The 20,250-nt window shown below is 36.5% G+C and overlaps 1 protein-coding gene across 1 annotated transcript in view; it reads right to left on the reverse strand.

Annotated features, from left to right (window-relative positions):
* FYB1 (FYN binding protein 1) overlaps nt 1-17,369 on the reverse strand; it is a 242,792-nt gene extending 225,423 nt beyond the window's left edge. Inside the window, exon 1 of the mRNA XM_053701223.1 lies at nt 17,343-17,369. Coding sequence (XP_053557198.1) covers nt 17,343-17,345 — 3 coding nt within the window. The 5' untranslated portion in view covers nt 17,346-17,369. The remainder of the gene's footprint in view (nt 1-17,342) is intronic.
* Between the last annotated feature and the right edge of the window lie 2,881 nt (nt 17,370-20,250).

Below are 20,250 nucleotides of genomic sequence, written 5' to 3' on the forward strand. Positions count from 1 at the left end.
GGCAAGTGGCATCTTGGCAGCTGCACGCTTGACTTTTCTCAGTTCATGGGCAGTTATTTTGCGCCTTGGTTTTTCCACACGCTTCTTGCGACCCTGTTGACTATTTTGAATGAAACGCTTGATTGTTCGATGATCACGCTTCAGAAGCTTTGCAATTTTAAGAGTGCTGCATCCCTCTGCAAGATATCTCACTATTTTTGACTTTTCTGAGCCTGTCAAGTCCTTTTTTTGACCCATTTTGCCAAAGGAAAGGAAGTTGCCTAATAATTATGCACACCTGATATAGGGTGTTGATGTCATTAGATAACACCCCTTCTCATTACAGAGATGCACATCACCTAATATGGTTAATTGGTAGTAGGCTTTCGAGCCTATACAGCTTGGAGTAAGACAACATGCATAAAGAGGATGATGTGGTCAAAATACTCATTTGCCTAATAATTCTGCACTCCCTGTATTATCTAATTTGCTGCATTCTTTAGGTATCCTTTGTTAAAGAAACAGCAATGCACATGGGTGAGCCAATCACATGAAGCATCTATGTGCAGCCACCAATCAGCAGCTACTGAGCCTATTTAGATATGCTTTTCAACAACACTAAGCAAATTAGATAATAGACGTACACTTTAAAGTGGTTTAAAATTGCATTCTCTTTCTAAATCATGAAAGCAAAAATTTAGATTTAATGTCCCTTTAATTGCAGCAGTCCCAAACCCAACATTTTTCTTTCTTGATTCAGATAGAGCATGTTATTTAAAGCAATTTTGTAATTTATGACATTTTCTTTGTTTTCTTGGTATCTTTTGTTGAATAGCAGGGACATGAGCTCAGGAGCGTGCAAATATTTAGAGCACTATATGAAAGAAGTTTTGCAAAATTCTTATCCATTTGCAAGAACACTAAATGGCAGCATTATTTCCAGCTATGTTGTACTCTAGACGCCTACCTAAGTATCTCGTCGACTAAGAATATCATGAGATCGAAGCAAAATTGCTAATAGAAGTAAAATGGAATCTTTTAAAATCATATGCTCTGTCTGAATCACAAAGGAAAAAAGAATAGGGTCTTATGTCACTTTAAGATCACTGCTACTATCTAGTGCTAGTACGTAGATTCATAATTGTAGCCCATATTCCAGAGCATACAACTAAGACCCATGATCAGTCATGATATATGCACTGCACAAAAAAAGAAACTTGAGGGAAAATGATACCAGATAGCAAAATCAGCACAAATATAGATTGTTCCCCTTTTGTGGTGTTTGCATTTGGCAAGGTGTTTTGTTTTGTTGCAACCAATAATTAGGTTTTGTATAGAAAATTAAATATTGTAAGTTTTCAGATTGCATATTGCCAGGCTTTTGTAGTTACCACAGTAGAAAATTAACTTGCTAGAACACACTATTTATCATGTCATATGCAAATATAAAAAAGTCAATGTATGATAATACAATAGCATTTGATTATTTCTTTGTCAAGTACAGATACTATTATACAAGTATAAATAACTGTTACAAATTTTTCTTCCCAACACCAAGATTACAAGTTGTGCGCTAAACCCGGTGCGTAAATAATGCAAAAAATGTAGTGGTATCACACTCTCCATAACGCTGCTATTCAGTGGCGTCACTAGAGGGGTGCGGGGGGTGCGGGCCGCACCAGGGTGACACCCTCCAGGGGGTGACACCACCAAAAAAAATTTTTTTTTTATTTTTTTTTTAATTTTATTGAAATTCGAAGAAATACAATGTAGAGATGCGTAGATATTTTTATTAGAGGGGCCAGCATTTGTGAACATTAGTGGGACTGGGGAAGTTGTAGACACTTTTTTTTGCCCCTTGAACCAGCGCTGCAGTTTCCACAAATAGTTTTCCTGGCTGCTTTTGCTTGTTTGTACTTTTCTCCTCCTCTGCCCAATTTCACTATGAATGTTGTGGGCATGCCATGGGGCTTGCAAAGTTGCGCTGTTAGCCTAAACCTGCCTGCCTATCTGTGCTCACTGCTCAGTGACGTGTGGAGCAGTGGAGTCACTCACTGCTGTGCTGTCTCTCTAAACGGGAACTGGGAAATCATGAGGGGGATGCTTGGCACCTGACCGACTGTTTTTGTGTGTGTGTGTGTCTGAGTGCTTTTGTGTGTGTGTCTGAGTTTTTCTGTGTGTGTGCCTGAGTGTTTTTGTGTGTGTGTGTGTGTGTCTAAGTGTTTGTGTGTGTACCTGAGTGTTTTTGTGTGTGTGTGTGTCTAAGTGTTTGTGTGTGTGCCTGAGTGTTTTTGTGTGTGTGTGTGTCTAAGTGTTTGTGTGTGTGCCTGAGTGTTTGTGTGTGTTTGTGTGTGTCAGAGTGTTTTTGTTTGTGTCTGAGTATGTTTCAAAGTGTGTCTGAGTGTATCAGAGTGTTTGTGTGTGTGTGCCTGTGTTTTTGTGTTTGTGTGTGTCTGCTTTCTGGGGGGGGGGTGACACCATAAGTTACTGCACCGGGTGACACCAACCCTAGTAACGCCACTGCTGCCATTACAAGTTGCACAAAAACCTTCTTGTGTTGTGCGGTATGGTGCGCACACAAAAGCCAAGGCCTGACTTGACTTGCTCGTGCACGTTTTCCCCATAGACATTAATAGAAAAAAAGTGTTAGAACAAACACCTGCGATTGCGGAATGGTAATCACTATATCGCATTCCCCATTGATGTCTATGGGGACAAGAAGATTATGTAAAAACCTAACACCCTAACATAAACCCCTTGTCTAAATACCCTTAATCCACCCCCCCCGACATTGCAGACACTAAATAAAGTTATTAACCTCTAAACTGCCTCCCCGACACTAAATAAACGTATTAACCCCTAAACTGCCACCCCCAACAGTAATGTCTCAGTTATATTTTTATTTTTCTTGGTAGGGTATCTAGTACTAATTAATATATATATATATATATATATATATATATATATATATATATATATATATATATATATATATAAAATAAAAAATACACTCAAGCCAGGCACTAACAAAATAAATGCCTTTACATAATCTGCCTAAAATGTGATTCCAAAATGCCATTAAGTGGACAGTAAAATTTACATAAAAAATAAGTCATGTAAAAGAATACATTAGGTATAGCATCATGTTATCTGTAAAAGCCACCAAATTGCATGAACATTATACAATTTAACCTCTAAGGTTCCATTATACTTACCTCCATGGCCGCCCATTGTTCCAATATTTTCATTTTCTTTTAAATTTTAGACAGTAGTCTGTGCAGCCAATCACAAACCATACTCCCCTCACTACTGACAGAATGGACAGCGTGCTCCCGACACCTCTACTATTCCATCTCTTACTTGAGTCATATAACGGTCATATAACGGAGACACTAGTGAACACGAGTATAATGTTAATAATAATTTTCAGATTCTAATGATGTGATGCTCTACTTAAAGGGACAGTCAACACTAAAATTGTTATTGTTTAAAAAGATAGACACCTTTTCTACCCAGTCCTCAGTTTTGCTCAAGCAACATTGTTTTATTAATATACTTTAAAACATTTAAACCTCTAAATTTCTGCCTGTTTCTAAGCCAATACAGACAGCCTCTTATCAGATACTTTTTTATTTGCTTTTCACAGCAGGAGGAATGCTAGTTCATGTGGTCCATATAGATAACATTGTTCTCACGCCCAATGAGTTATTTAACGTTATTTAAGATTTACAACAACACAGTAGTAATTACAAGACAATAGATAAGATAAATAGCCCTGAGATAAGGGGGCAGTCAGCAGAGACTTAGATACAAGAATGTGTTTCCATTGACTCCCTATACCATCTGCAGAATTGAAAATGTATAGGAAATTGTTCCTTTAGGTATATTTTTGTAGATCCTTGTTATCTTATCTATACACAATGAGACCAATACTTAGGGCCGACTGTTCAAAAAGTCTCCGCTCAAGGAAAGTCAGGGTCCCTCAATTAAGATACATACAAAGAGAGAATCGCTCTACCAGTAACGAACAACAGCCCAGTGGCTGGTTCTATGGCAAGGTACCACCTAGGAGCAGCCTCCCTCAATTAAGATACACTAGCTATAGCTTGAGAGATGTTTATCTCACTATGCAGTGTTCTGAATGTATTGGGTAGACTTTATAAGGTCTAAAAAAATTACAAATATTTTGTATGATTTTTCTTCAGAAACCTAGTTTGCTTCTGTAACCAAATTCACTTTGTTCTCTTGGTATCTTTTGTTGAAAAGCCTTTCTAGTTAGGCTCAGGAGCAGCAATGCTCTACTGAGTGCTAGCTGTGATTGGTGGCTACACACATATGTATTTTGTCATTGGCTCATCAGATGTGTTTAGCTAATTTGTAGCAGTACATTGCTGCTTTAGACCTGACTTGTTGTTTACAGGGATTAAACAGACATATGCAAAAATTACAGCATTTTGTTTAAAGAGACAGGAAACCCCAAAAATGTTATTCATGATTCAGATAGAATCATTTTAAACAACTTTCAATCTTACTTTTATTATCAAATATGCTTCATTCTATTGTTATCCTTTGCTAAAGGAACAACATTGCTCTACTGGCAGCTAGTTGAACACATCTAGTTAGCCAATCACAAAAGAGAAATGTCTTCAGGCACCAATCACCAGCTAACTCCCACTAGTGTAGGATATGTGTGTATTTATTTTCAACAATGAATACCAAGAGAACAAAGCACATTTGAAAATAGAAGTTATTTTAAAGTGTCTTAAAATTGCATAATCCATCTGATTCTTGTAAGTTTAATTTCTACTTTCCTATTCCTTTAAGCATTCATATTTCCCTTTAAGAATAGCATTAATAAAATTAACCTTGACATACAATAAACTCATGAGCATAACAGCTGCTTAGTGCAGTAAGCTACAAACACAACCCTGCAGTCAAAAAGTATGCAAAATATGCAAACACACAAGCCGGGATGTCATTATCAAACAGGATAAAAACTGCATAATAAAAATATATGAATTATTCAAATTTCAGTTTGTAAATAAATGCAACATATTATGTTTGTAAAAACTAAACAAAACACACAAATGTCACTGCACTGGAAAAAGCTTCAACATTACATACTTAGGACATATATTATCTTATGCAATATTAGAAATGGGTTGTATCGATGAATTCGGAAGTGTAAAATGCAGGACACTGTATTAAAATGTACTCGGCTTTTAATCTCTTTAAACAATTTGCTAAATATATTGATATATTGAAGATATAGGGGCCGATTTATCAATGTCTGTCTGCCATGATACGTTGCAGCGTATCATGTTGGACAGACATCGCTGAATGCCTACAGCATACGCTGTCGGCATTTAACATTGCACAAGCAGTTCCCCAGAACTGCTTGTGTAATGCCGCCCCCCTGCAGATTTGCGGCCAATTGGCTGCTAGCAGGGGGTGTCAATCAGCCCGATTGTATAGGATCAGGCGGATTGCAGACCGCAGCCTCAGAGGTTCATAACTGCTGGTTCCGGTGAGCAGATAATTCGGCCCAATAGTGATTAAGACAACATGTGATTAAGACAGCTGTAGCGTATCATGTCCGCCAGACATCGCTGAATGCGGACAGCATACGCTGTCCATACTCAGCATTGCACAAGCAGTTCTAGTAAACTGCTTGGGCAATACCACTCCCTGCAGATTTGCGGCCGCTAGCAGGGGTGTCAATCAGCCTGATCGTATACGATCTGGCGGATTGCTGTACGCAGCCTCAGAGGTGGGGAATGAGTTAAGGAGCAGCGGTCTATAGACTGCTGTTTCTTAACTCCTGTTTACAGCGAGGCTAAAGGCTTGCGCGGAAACAGGGTGAATTGGCCCAATTCGGCTAATAATAAATTGACCCCTAATTCTCTGTAGTCACATTCTATGTTTATAGGACAAGATACTAACAAATAAAATACTTAAGAACATTATTTAACACTATCTCTACATATATTTCACACGTGGGATAACAATAACACCCTTATGGTTTAACTACTACCTCAAAAAGCTGCAAGAATAAAACTGAAATATTTGTTTTTAAAGTTTCAACATTTACTCTATATTTTTTGTTACCATCCACTTGTTTTCAGTAAAGCTCCCTGGGTCAGCAAGTAGGGAAATGAAAGACAAAAACATAATTTATGTAAGAACTTACCTGATAAATTCATTTCTTTCATATTAGCAAGAGTCCATGAGCTAGTGACGTATGGGATATACATTCCTAACAGGAGGGGCAAAGTTTCCCAAACCTCAAAATGCCTACAAATACACCCCTCACCACACCCACAAATCAGTTTAACGAATAGCCAAGAAGTGGGGTGGTAAGAAAAAAGTGCGAAAGCATAAAAAATATGGAATTAGAATAATTGTGCTTTATACAAAAAAATCATAACCACCACAAAAAAGGGTGGGCCTCATGGACTCTTGCTAATATGAAAGAAATGAATTTATCAGGTAAGTTCTTACATAAATTATGTTTTCTTTCATGTAATTAGCAAGAGTCCATGAGCTAGTGACGTATGGGATAATGACTACCCAAGATGTGGATCTTTCCACGCAAGAGTCACTAGAGAGGGAGGGATAAAATAAAGACAGCCAATTCCGCTGAAAAATAATCCACACCCAAAATAAAGATTAAATGAAAAAAACTGAAATTATAAGCAGAAGATTCAAACTGAAACAGCTGCCTGAAGTACTTTTCTACCAAAAACAGCTTCAGAAGAAGAAAACACATCAAAATGGTAGAATTTAGTAAAAGTATGCAAAGAAGACCAAGTTGCTGCTTTGCAAATCTGATCAACCGAAGCATCATTCCTAAACGCCCAGGAAGTAGAAACTGACCTAGTAGAATGAGCTGTAATCCTTTGAGGCGGAGTTTTACCCGACTCGACATAAGCATGATGAATTAAAGATTTCAACCAAGATGCCAAAGAAATGGCAGAGGCCTTCTGACCTTTCCTAGAACCAGAAAAGATAACAAATAGACTAGAAGTCTTTCGGAAATTCTTAGTAGCTTCAACATAATATTTCAAAGCTCTAACTACATCCAAAGTATGCAATGATCTCTCCTTAGAATTCTTAGGATTAGGACACAATGAAGGAACCACAATTTCTCTACTAATGTTGTTAGAATTCACAACCTTAGGTAAAAATTTAAAAGAAGTTCGCAACACCGCCTTATCCTGATGAAAAATCAGAAAAGGAGACTCACAAGAAAGAGCAGATAATTCAGAAACTCGTCTGGCAGAAGAGATGGCCAAAAGGAACAAAACTTTCCAAGAAAGTAATTTGATGTCCAATGAATGCATAGGTTCAAACGGAGGAGCTTGAAGAGCCCCCAGAACCAAATTCAAACTCCAAGGAGGAGAAATTGACTTAATGACAGGTTTTATACGAACCAAAGCTTGTACAAAACAATGAATATCAGGAAGATTAGCAATCTTTCTGTGAAAAAGAACAGAAAGAGCAGAGATTTGTCCTTTCAAGGAACTTGCAGACAAACCTTTATCCAAACCATCCTGAAGAAACTGTAAAATTCTCGGAATTCTAAAAGAATGCCAGGAAAAATGATGAGAAAGACACCAAGAAATATAAGTCTTCCAGACTCTATAATATATCTCCCTAGATACAGATTTACGAGCCTGTAACATAGTATTAATGACAGAGTCAGAGAAACCTCTTTGACTAAGAATCAAGCGTTCAATCTCCATACCTTTAAATTTAAGGATTTGAGATCCTGATAGAAAAAAGGACCTTGCAACAAAAGGTCTGGTCTTAATGGAAGAGTCCACGGTTGGCAAGAGGCCATCCGGACAAGATCCGCATACCAAAACCTGTGAGGCCATGCTGGAGCTACCAGCAGAACAAACGAGCATTCCTTCAGAATCTTGGAGATTACTCTTGTAAGAAGAACTAGAGGCGGAAAGATATAGGCAGGTTGATACTTCCAAGGAAGTGACAATGCATCCACTGCTTCCGCTTGAGGATCCCTGGATCTGGACAGATACCTGGGAAGTTTCTTGTTTAGATGAGAGGCCATCAGATCTATTTCTGGAAGTCCCCACATTTGAACAATCTGAAGAAAAACCTCTGGGTGAAGAGACCATTCGCCCGGATGTAACGTTTGGCGGCTGAGATAATCCGCTTCCCAATTGTCTATACCTGGGATATGAACCGCAGAAACTAGACAGGAGCTGGATTCCACCCATACCAGAATTCGAGATACTTCCTTCATAGCCAGAGGACTGTGAGTCCCTCCTTGATGATTAATGTATGCCACAGCTGTGACATTGTCTGTCTGAAAACAAATGAACGATTCTCTCTTTAGAAGAGGCCATGACTGAAGAGCTCTGAAAATTGCACGGAGTTCCAAAATATTGATTGGTAATCTCACCTCCTGAGATTCCCAAACCCCTTGTGCTGTCAGAGACCCCCAAACAGCTCCCCAACCTGTCAGACTTGCATCTGTTGAAATTACAGTCCAGGTCGGAAGAACAAAAGAAGCCCCCTGAACTAAACGATGGTGATCTGTCCACCACCTCAGAGAGTGTCGTACAATCGGTGTTAAAGATATTAATTGAGATATCTTTGTGTAATTCCTGCACCACTGGTTCAGCATACAGAGCTGAAGAGGTCGCATGTGAAAACTAGCAAAGGGGATCGCGTCCGATGCTGCAGTCATAAGACCTAGAATTTCCATGCATAAAGCTACCGAAGGGAATGATCGTGACTGAAGGTTTCGACAAGCTGATATCAATTTTAGACGTCTCTTGTCCGTTAGTGACAGAGTCATGGACACTGAATCTATCTGGAAACCTAAAAAGGTTACCCTTGTCTGAGGAATCAATGAACTTTTTGGTAAATTGATCCTCCAACCATGATCTTGAAGAAACAATACAAGTCGATTTGTATGAGATTCTGCTAAATGTGAAGACTGAGCAAGTACCAAGATATCGTCCAAATAAGGAAATACCACAATACCCTGTTCTCTGATTACAGACAGAAGGGCACCGAGAACCTTTGTAAAAATTCTTGGAGCTGTAGCTAGGCCAAACGGCAGAGCCACAAACTGGTAATGCTTTTCTAGGAAAGAGAATCTCAGAAACTGAAAGTGATCTGGATGAATCGGAATATGCAGATATGCATCCTGTAAATCTATTGTGGACATATAATGCTCTTGCTGAACAAAAGGCAGGATAGTCCTTATAGTTACCATCTTGAATGTTGGTATCCTTACATAACGATTCAATATTTTTAGATCCAGAACTGGTCTGAAGGAATTCTCCTTCTTTGGTACAATGAAGAGATTTGAATAAAACGCCAGTCCCTGTTCCAGAACTGGAACTGGCATAATTACTCCAGCCAACTCTAGATCTGAAACACATTTCAGAAATGCTTGAGCCTTCGCTGGGTTTAATGGGACACGGGAAAGAAAAAATCTCTTTGCAGGAGGCCTTATCTTGAAGCCAATTCTGTACCCTTCTGAAACAATGTTCTGAATCCAAAGATTGTGAACGGAATTGATCCAAATTTCTTTGAAAAAACGTAATCTGCCCCCTACCAGCTGAGCTGGAATGAGGGCCACACCTTCATGTGGACTTGGGAGCTGGCTTTGGTTTTCTAAAAGGCTTGGATTTATTCCAGACTGGAGATGGTTTCCAAACTGATACCGCTCCTGAGGATGAAGGATCAGGCTTTTGTTCCTTGTTGTGACGAAAGGAACGAAAACGATTATTAGACCTAAATTTACCTTTAGATTTTTTATCCTGTGGTAAAAAAGTTCCTTTCTCTCCAGTAACAGTTGAGATAATAGAATCCAACTGAGAACCAAATAATTGATTACCCTGGAAAGAAAGGGAAAGCAGAGTAGACTTAGAAGACATATCAGCATTCCAAGTTTTAAGCCATAAAGCTCTTCTAGCTAAGATAGCTAGAGACATATACCTGACATTAACTCTAATGATATCAAAGATGGCATCACAAATAAAATTATTAGCATGTTGAAGAAGAATAATAATGCTATGAGAATTATGATCTGTTACTTGTTGCGCTAAAGCTTCTAACCAAAAAGTTGAAGCTGCAGCAACATCCGCTAAAGATATAGCAGGTCTAAGAAGATTACCTGAACACAAGTAAGCTTTTCTTAGAAAGGATTCAATTTTCCTATCTAAAGGATCCTTAAAGGAAGTACCATCTGCCGTAGGAATAGTAGTACGCTTAGCAAGAGTAGAGACAGCCCTATCAACCTTAGGGATTTTGTCCCAAAACTCTAATCTGTCAGATGGCACAGGATATAATTGCTTAAAACGTTTAGAAGGAGTAAAAGAATTACCCAAATTATTCCATTCCCTGGAAATTACTTCAGAAATAGCACCAGGGACAGGAAATACTTCTGGAATAACTACAGGAGATTTAAAAACCTTATCTAAACGTTTAGATTTAGTATCAGGAGGACTAGAATCCTCAATTTCTAATGCAATTAGGACTTCTTTGAGTAAAGAACGAATAAATTCCATTTTAAATAAATATGAAGATTTATCAGCATCAACCTCTGAGACAGAATCCTCTGAATCAGAAGAACCAATATCAGTATCAGAATGATGATGTTCATTTAAAAATTCATCTGAAAAATGAGAAGTTTTAAAAGACTTTTTACGTTAACTAGATGGAGGAATAACAGACATAGCCTTCTTAATGGATTTAGAAACAAAATCTCTTATGTTATCAGGAACACTCTGAATATTAGATGTTGATGGAACAGCAACAGGTAATGTAACAGTACTAAAGGAAATATTATCTGCATTAACAAGTTTGTCATGACAAACAGTACAAACAACAGCTGGAGGAACAGATACCAAAAGTTTACAGCAGATACACTTAGCTTTGGTAGCTCCAGCACCCGGCAGCGATTTTCCAGAAGTATCTTCTGACTCAGCTTCAACGTGGGACATCTTGCAATATGTAATAGAAAAAACAACATATAAAGCAAAATTGATCAAATTCCTTAAATGACAGTTTCAGGAATGGGAAAGAATGCCAGTGAATAAGCTTCTAGCAACCAGAAGCAAAAATCAATGAGACTTAAATAATGTGGAGACAAAAGTGACGCCCATATTTTTTCGCGCCAAAAAAGACGCCCACATTATTTGGCGCCTAAATGCTTTTGGCGCCAAAAATGACGCCACATCTGGAACGCCAACACTTTTGGCGCAAAAGAACGTCAAAAATGACGCAACTTCCGGCGACACGTATGACGCCGGAAACAGAAAATAATTTTTGCGCCAAAAAAGTCCGCGCCAAGAATGACGCAATAAAATGAAGCATTTTCAGCCCCCGCGAGCCTAACAGCCCACAGGGAAAGTCAAATTTTTAAGGTAAGAAAAAAATGAATTATTCATATGCATTATCCCAAATATGAAACTGACTGTCTGAAATAAGGAATGTTGAACATCCTGAGTCAAGGCAAATAAATGTTTGAATACATATATTTAGAACTTTATATAAAAAGTGCCCAACCATAGCTTAGAGTGTCACAGGAAATAAGACTTACTTACCCCAGGACACTCATCTACATGTAGTAGAAAGCCAAACCAGTACTGAAACGAGAATCAGTAGAGGAAATGGTATATATAAGAGTATATTGTCGATATGAAAAGGGAGGTAAGAGATGAATCTCTATGACCGATAACAGAGAACCTATGAAATAGACCCCGTAGAAGGAGATCACTGCATTCAAATAGGCAATACTCTCCTCACATCCCTCTGACATTCACTGCACGCTGAGAGGAAAACCGGGCTCCAACCTGCTGCGGAGCTCATATCAACGTAGAATCTAGCACAAACTTACTTCACCACCTCCATAGGAGGCAAAGTTTGTAAAACTGATTTGTGGGTGTGGTGAGGGGTGTATTTGTAGGCATTTTGACTTTTGGGAAACTTTGCCCCTCCTGGTAGGAATGTATATCCCATACGTCACTAGCTCATGGACTCTTGCTAATTACATGAAAGAAATGAAGTTTTTTATGCTTTAGGTCAGCGATGCACAACTTCCTAACAATTGGGTGTCAAAGGTCAATTTTTAGGAGCCTTAAAGGCCTTAAATCAATACCTCTATCGCCAGATATATATGTATGGCTATTAAACACACCAATTATAATATATTTCCCTTGTTACCAACTCACCAGAAGTCCACAAAGCTTACTTTAATAGTTTTACTTTTTCCTGGGGCCACAAAAACTCTGACACACATTCTTATTCTTACTTTATCCTAGAAAAACTAGTGCAGAGGGCCGCATGTGGCCCATGTGTTTCTATTTGCCCATCCCTATTTTAGATAGAGTCTGCAATTTTATGAAACTGATTTCAGTTTACTCCTATTATCTATAATCAAACTTACTCTGCTCTCATGGAATAATTTGTTAAAAGGCATACCAAGGTAGGCTATAAAGCAGCAAAGCACTACTGGAAACTAGCTGTTGCATGGTGGCTGCATATATGCCTCTTGCCATTGGCTTACCCGGTTTATTCAGTCACCTCCTAATAGTGCATTGCTGCTCTGGACTACATAGTTATATGCAAGAAACAGTGCAATAATAAAATGCTTTAGGACAATAGTACATTTTCTAATTGCTTTTATATGCCCCTTAAATTATGTGGTTTAACTTATTTCTGCCTCAGTTCCATATGAATAATATTTTTTCCTGTTTAGCAAGTAGTATGTTGTATTTTGAAGCAGTCTTGCAAATTGAAAGTAAAGGGCTTATTGAATATAGAGAGAATAGTATGAGAGTACCAAACTTGATCCATGAATAATATTAGACTGCCAGTATCCAGTTGTAATGTCACAGCACAAATATTGTATGACTGCTACACAGCCTGGTATTGTACTGATTTGGTGAAAAGGAGTGTGGTGAAAAAGAAGCAGTTAAGCATTCAATTCCAACAAAAAAACCCCAAAAAACCTGGTTTATTCGGCACAGGATTATCCAGTTAAAAAAAAAAAAAACCCGAGTAGTGTAGTACACTTTCAAATTCTCTCTTTTTGATCAAACAAAGAGCATTTTTAGTATTGTGTCCCTTTACCGTTTTGTCGTTAAAGAGACATTGTACACAAGATTTTTTTTGCCTAAATCTTTTGTAGATGATCCATTTATATAGCCCATCTGGTAGTGTTTTTATAACATTGTATACTTTTGCTTATTTTTTAAGAACATTGGGCTAATTTTCAGATTCCTAACTAAGCCCCACAGTGTCAGATGTATACGCGCGTTTACAGACTTCTGCTGGCTCCTGTTTATGTTAGCTGTCTTTTCATATGCAGGGAAGGGGGGGGTCTGCTCTTTTTGTTTACCCAGCCCCTTTCAGTGGGTGTCCCAGACTTCCTCATCAACAGTGCTAAACTTATGGTTAATAGCTAAGATAAGATATGTTACAGTGACCATACTACAGGTCACTATAAAGCATGCAATTGTGTATTGTGTCAGCCAATTAGTGTAAGTGGTTTTGGTTACATACAGCACATACCTCTGGGACTGAGAGGCTAGGGTGGAGTCAAGGAGAGGAGACTCTGTGGGTGGAGCTGTAATAGCATGAGGGTAGAGTCTGGGCAGAAGGGGCAGAGAGTCTGTTGTTGCTGTAGCTTAGAGTATCACATGGTCAAAGTGAAGCTGCATTAGTAATTTTCACACATCATGGACAGGAAATATTCAGCCTACTCACTTATGCTATAAGACTTATTTTAGATTAAATGCAGTATATAGAGAAATCCAAATGTTTCCCATCTTTAAAATGGATATTAACCCTTTGGGTGCTGAGCTATTTCACACAACTGTGCTAGAGCTAGAGAGAAAACGTTTTTTTTTTTCTGTGAGGTACCCACAGACATTATACGTCATTGTTTTCAGCAGGCCAAGCATTTTTAGAAAATAAATTTAAAGAAATAGCATAATATGGAAATTAATAAAAAATAAATTGTATATTATTTTCTATAAAATACATAGTAATCAACAGAACAGTTATTATATACCAAAAAAATACAACATGGAAACAAATATTTTATGGTCCCACTGCATCACTTCATCTTCCCAAAACACCATAATTAATATATTAATATATTTTCGTAACTTTGCGCCATCTTTCAATTTATATAGAAAATGAGTAGGTGCAAAATATCATATTAGAAAAAAATTAAAATGACACAAAATTCTGATTTCCTGGAGTGGTACCATAACTCATTGGGATAATGTATGCATGCTCCAACCCCTGTCTGAACTTATCCCCAGTCTGCCAAAAAGTCTAGTAAAAAAAAAAGAAAATCCCTCTTTCTAGTATTTCACAAAATATCATACAGTTATCCCATTTATTTTGATTATAAAAATGTTTTAATTTGGAGAAACATGAATCTATAAGCACTAAGAACAAGTGATCATTGTTACTATGAGAATAACTTGATAGTTATACTGATTTGAATTTTTTTTTTTTAAATAGTGGGAACTCACTCTTTCAAATGAGGGGTCTTATGATATATTGGTTCTGGTTGATCAAGTACATCTTCATACTGTTTGCCGCCATCTTGGAGTGTAGGTATTGATGCACTCTGTGATAGAAGCTGTGTGCATTCAGTAACGCTACCAGCTTTGTCACAGCAGCATTGTGCACTTTGGGTTAGCATTAGGGATGGGTGAATGTGTAAATTTCCGAATTCGAATGTTAGAACGAATGTTATTACCGAAATTCGAATTATAAACCCGAATGTTGATAAGAACGAATATTCTTAAAAATTCTATAATCGAATGCTGTTTACAGTTTTCGAATGTCACTTTCGAATTCAAATGTTTATAATTATACTGAATGACCACATTCGAAATTTCGAATTTAACATTCTATTTAACAAATACTATTCAGAAGTTCAATAGTTCATGTGGTAGGGAGGGAATCTAGTAAATTGATACATAATAGATACAAATATATCATTTCGAATGTTTCTATAAAGAATATTGCATAATTCGAATATTACATTTAAAGAAAGAATTAGAAATACTATTACAAACATATAAATTTGAATTTTTCGAATTTGAATATTGGATAATTCGAATATTACATTTAAAGAAAGCATTAGAAATACTATTACAAATATAAATTCAAATTTTTCGAAATGAATATTTTCAAATGTAATCGTAAAATTTGAAACCGAACATTCGAAAATCGAATGTTAGAATGTTATGTTAACATTAGAAATTCGATTCGAACGAACAAATGTGTTAAAATTTGTTTCATTTTTGAATGTTGCGAAACATTCGCCCATCCCTAGTTAACATGTGTGATACAGAGTGTGAGCTTAACATTGTGGCTGTATTTCTCTATATTATTTATGTTGTGTTATTTTTTAAGTTAACTTTTAAAATGTGTATAAAACCTACAAAAAGTTAAAATCCTTGTTTCGTATTGTGTGCTAACCCAAAGCACATGATACAGTTGTGAAAAAACATCAATGTCACTGACCTGTTGAATATTATTCACCTCTACTATCATGGCATCATCTAGAATAAAATAACCCACTGGTCAGAAGACCCTTATATTGTTGGGTTATTAATAATTTAGATGACTTTTGCTCTTCCCCATTTACAGGTGCACAGATAAATCAGGTTTTAATTAGGTTAACTGTAAAGTGAATAATTATTAGAAATTTAGATATAACCAGGAACTGCACATCCCAGAAAATGTCCATTTTACATGTCACTATATTTGTATTAATAAGTACAACAATTCGCTCCACATCCACCTGATGTTAGTTATGGGAATATTTGCTTGTTATGAGAAACACTCTTATTTTGCTGAAAAGCTACCTAAATGAAATAATATAATTGACATAACATTAAACACACCTTCTAAACTGAAGTTTTAATTATTAGAATTGCATAGAGTGGGTCAGGAGAGTATGTGTGTAATATCTTGGAGAGAAGTTTTGAATACTTTGTCGAAAAGCATAGATAAGCGCAGGTGCCGCAATGTATTACTACTGGGGGTTAGCTGGTTTGGTGGTTACACATATGCCTTTTGCCATTGGCTTACCAGATGTGTTCATATTACTCCCAGTTTAATCTGTTTGGTCTAACATAAAGCTTCTGAAATGTCTCATCTTATGCAAGGCACACTTATTGATACCCATGATGTTGATTAGCATGGGCTGTTCTCATGTCAAGGCTACTCAACATTTTCTATGAAAACACAGGAATTAAAATAGCTAATGATATTTGTGCATTAAAACAAAAAGTTATGTAAAAACAACATATTGAAATATATAGTAAATGCAATTTTGTGCACAACTGAAAAAACAATTATTAATGCCCATTGGCTGATGGAGACAAAAAAAAGCTGTTTAAATATCACAAAGCAAAAAAACAAAACAAAAACATGACTTAAACATCTTAAAGGGCCACTGTAAGTAAATATTTTCTATGCCTGTTACTAACTAACTACCCCAAATACGCTTTTTATCAATAGCATTTCATTAACATATCTCTACCGTATATATCAGAAATCTTGTCTGCAAATTTAATTGTTTTCCAAAACCACTCCGTGGGTATCCTTTGCTCTGTACCAATCCGTTTACAATACCTAGGTTTCAAAATGGCGCTTTAAACACAAAGTTATTGGTTTAAGTATTTTGAACATGCAGTGCTGAAAATAGTGGGCAGGATAACGTGACATCATCGGCGAATAAAAGATATAACTTTTAGAACGTTATGAAACTTTGTTTTGGAGAAAATATAGGTCAGTAGGTTTTAATTAATGTTTATTAACTTTAATATGTTAGTTGTTTAGCTTAAAAATTATAACAGAAAGTAATCCTTTAAGTGAGATAAACATACTGGGCATTGCCCCAATGAAATTTGTATGAAAGGTTTTACACAATTACAGACAGAAAACAAATACATTGTTTTGTGTCTTCTATTTTCAGTTATTTTACTACAATTGCAAAACACAAATAGCAGTCACATTTGTTACAAAACACATATATTTACACAGGACATTTTATTTAATTAGTCAGAGCTGAGTTCTTTAGAACCTGTGTATTTTCTTAATACAGCGTAATAATAATTGTAATCTTATACTGTATAGCTTAGAGTTTAAGAGAAGCTAAAAGTGTTTTTAAAACCTAATTTCACGCAACAGAAAGATCGTTATATTTATCTACTTCAGTTTGTCAGCATTTTTATGAGGAACTGATATTTTTTCTCTTACTTTATTTTTCTGAACTGCACAAAACTTTCTGTTGCTTTATAAAAGTTTAAGCGTAATTAATAGAAAATACAAATAAAATGACTTACCATTTTAACTGCAGTTCTTCTTTGTAATACTAGTACAGTCTTCTTTCAGTTAATGATTGTCCCTTTGAGACAAGCTGATTCGACATATAACACTTCCCTTTTTTTGATGGTTAACTATGATATCATAAAATCAATTTATAGCTAATGTTTTACATTTATTAAAATCTTTAATACATTTAACTATAAAATACAAATGATAAAAAGAAAGGAACGTAAATGAAACAGTTAGTGTTCAGTTCTGGGCAAATTAATCCTCATCAGGAGGAAGAATTGTGAGTCATTTACTTACTGTCTTTAATCAGATCTGATTACCCTTCTCCATTTTTTGTTTTGTATTTAAAGGGGTATTTGATTTATATATATTTATAGCCCCATACAAAGCTCTCTTTCTATGGTTAACTTTGTCTGAGATTAACCACTTCTGCAACTTCTTATTGTTAAAGGGACAGTCTACTCAACACTTTCTCCCCTTTAATTTGTTCCCAATTATGCATTTTATCTGCATTTTACATGCTGAAAAAGCTAATTTAGCCCCCTCCCATACTGAAAGTTTCTTGATTTAAAGTGAAGGTCAATTTAAATAAATCGGTGCCTGGTTTTTAATAATACTATTAAAAACAAGGGCACGTTAATTCATCAAAATTGACATTTCAATCGTTTTCTTCAAAAACTTAATCCTGACAGCCGCTCCAGTGATTCCCCCTGGCTGTCAGAAGCCTCTACATACGTCAGAAATGACGAATCCGGCTTCCTCCAATCATGGCTTCTCCCCCGGGGGGAATCATGGCCTGAGGCAACGCCATGACTGTAGGAAGCAGGATTCGTCATTTTGGACTGCGAAGAGGGCTTGCGATGGGCGGAGGAAAAGGAACCGCTGCAGTGGCTGTCAGTATTAAAAGCTACGTTTTTGAAGAAAACGAGTGAAATATCAATTTTGATTAATTAAAGTGCCCTTGTTTTTAATAGGATTATTAAAAAACGGGCACCGATTCATCTAAATTGACCTTCACTTTATGTCCAGGCTATTGACAGGCAATGTAAACACAGCCAGCAGAAGAAATTACACTCCCAATGGGGTGTAGAAGAGATAACTAATACAATTATAATTTAACAGCACATAGTCAAGCACAAACTGGGTATTATTTTGTACTTGAGCACAAATCCACTGAACTACTTCCTGTGTCTGGTGGATGAATCAGTATTTCCTCCACAAATCTGAGCATGTTGGTCTACTCTAGACAGATAGAAAAATGACCATTGACACATAGTAAAGTCATCACAGGTATGCAATGATGCCACAGTAATGAGGAAATGCCCAGAAGAAAACCATTCCTCAGTGATCCTTATTAGGGAACAGGGGCCCTAACTTGTGTCCCTTAATACTTGCAGATTTATATAGTTAATTACTGTGAAAAATTTTACTCTTCCTTTAGACAGTTTTGAATTCTGTAGTGAGTGATTGAACAGAAGCAGTGGCATCACTAAGGTTGGTGTCACACGGTGCTGTAAGTTATGGTGTCACCCCCCCCCAGAAAGCAGACAACCACAAAAACACAGGCACACACACATACAAACACTCAGACACACTCAGACACACTTAAAAACACACTCAGATGCACACACAAACACTTGGAAACACACTCAGACACACACACAAAAAAACACACAGAAAAACACTCAGACACACACACAAAAACAAGTACTAAAGATGTGTGGTGATACTATTATCAGGCTCAACTGTGCTACCCCTAATTCTGATTCTCTCAAAATCAGAAAATAGTGAAGAAAAACAAACAAAGGGGGTGGGGTGCACTCGGATAGAGAGCTGTGAGTCGGACTATCTATATTCCGTGATTATAGGAGCCAATCTTTGATTGGAGTCTATATGATGAGTATTATTGAGATATATAATTAGTCTTGTGTTACTGAAAAGTGGAAATCCGTGTAGGTGATAGCATTATATTCGTGATTGGATACCTTGTAAAACATACACCTAGTGTCAGTACTATGTGGCGTGCACTCAGTTAGTCAGTGCACTCAATGATATTTGTTTATGTGTACCTTTACTGACATCTTTTTATTGTATTTTAATAATTCAGTTCTATGTTTATGTATTGCTTGTGTTTTTGCTTCTTTAATTATAGTTTATTTGTATCCTTTATCTTGAAATCTCTTTTCTAATATATTTGCTTGTAGATGAAAAGTTAGATCTTCTGAACAGTTTTTCTTTATTCTGTAAAATTGACCCTTGGGTATGTTATTAATCCATTTATTGAAATGGCAGTTATCGGGGTGTAGATAACTGTTGGTATCAGTGGGCTTAAAATAAGTTTCAGTGGTAATAGTATTGTTACTGATATTTATTTGAACATCTAGACAATGTATGTGTTCTTTACTATATTCGTGAGTGAAGTTTATTCCCCAACTGTTGGAGTTGATATCTTTGAGGAATAGATTAAGTAGTTCTACATCACCTTTCCAGATAAGGAATATGTTGTCTATAAATCGCATATAGAGCACGAGGTTTGCACCCCAAGGGGAGTGTAAGATATGTTCTTCTTCAAACCTCCCCATGAATAGATTTGCGTAACTGGGTGCAAACCTCGTGCCCATAGCTGTTCCTTTTAATTGTAAATAAAATGTGTTATTGAAACTAAAATAGTTATTTTCCAGAATGAATTGTATACATTCTAGAATAAATTTTATTTGCGGTCTTTTCATTTCATAATCCAAATTTAGGAAATATTCTGAAGCTGCAATTCCTAATTTATGTTGAATGTTTGTGTAAAGCGAGTTCACATCGCAAGTGACTAATTTATAATCATTTTGCCAATTTATATTTGTTATAGTATTTAAAAAATCAGTAGTATCCTTTAGATGTGATAATAAATTGTGTACATACTTTTGT

Source organism: Bombina bombina, chromosome 2, assembly GCF_027579735.1.
Source record: "Bombina bombina isolate aBomBom1 chromosome 2, aBomBom1.pri, whole genome shotgun sequence".
Taxonomy (NCBI): Eukaryota; Metazoa; Chordata; class Amphibia; order Anura; family Bombinatoridae; genus Bombina; species Bombina bombina.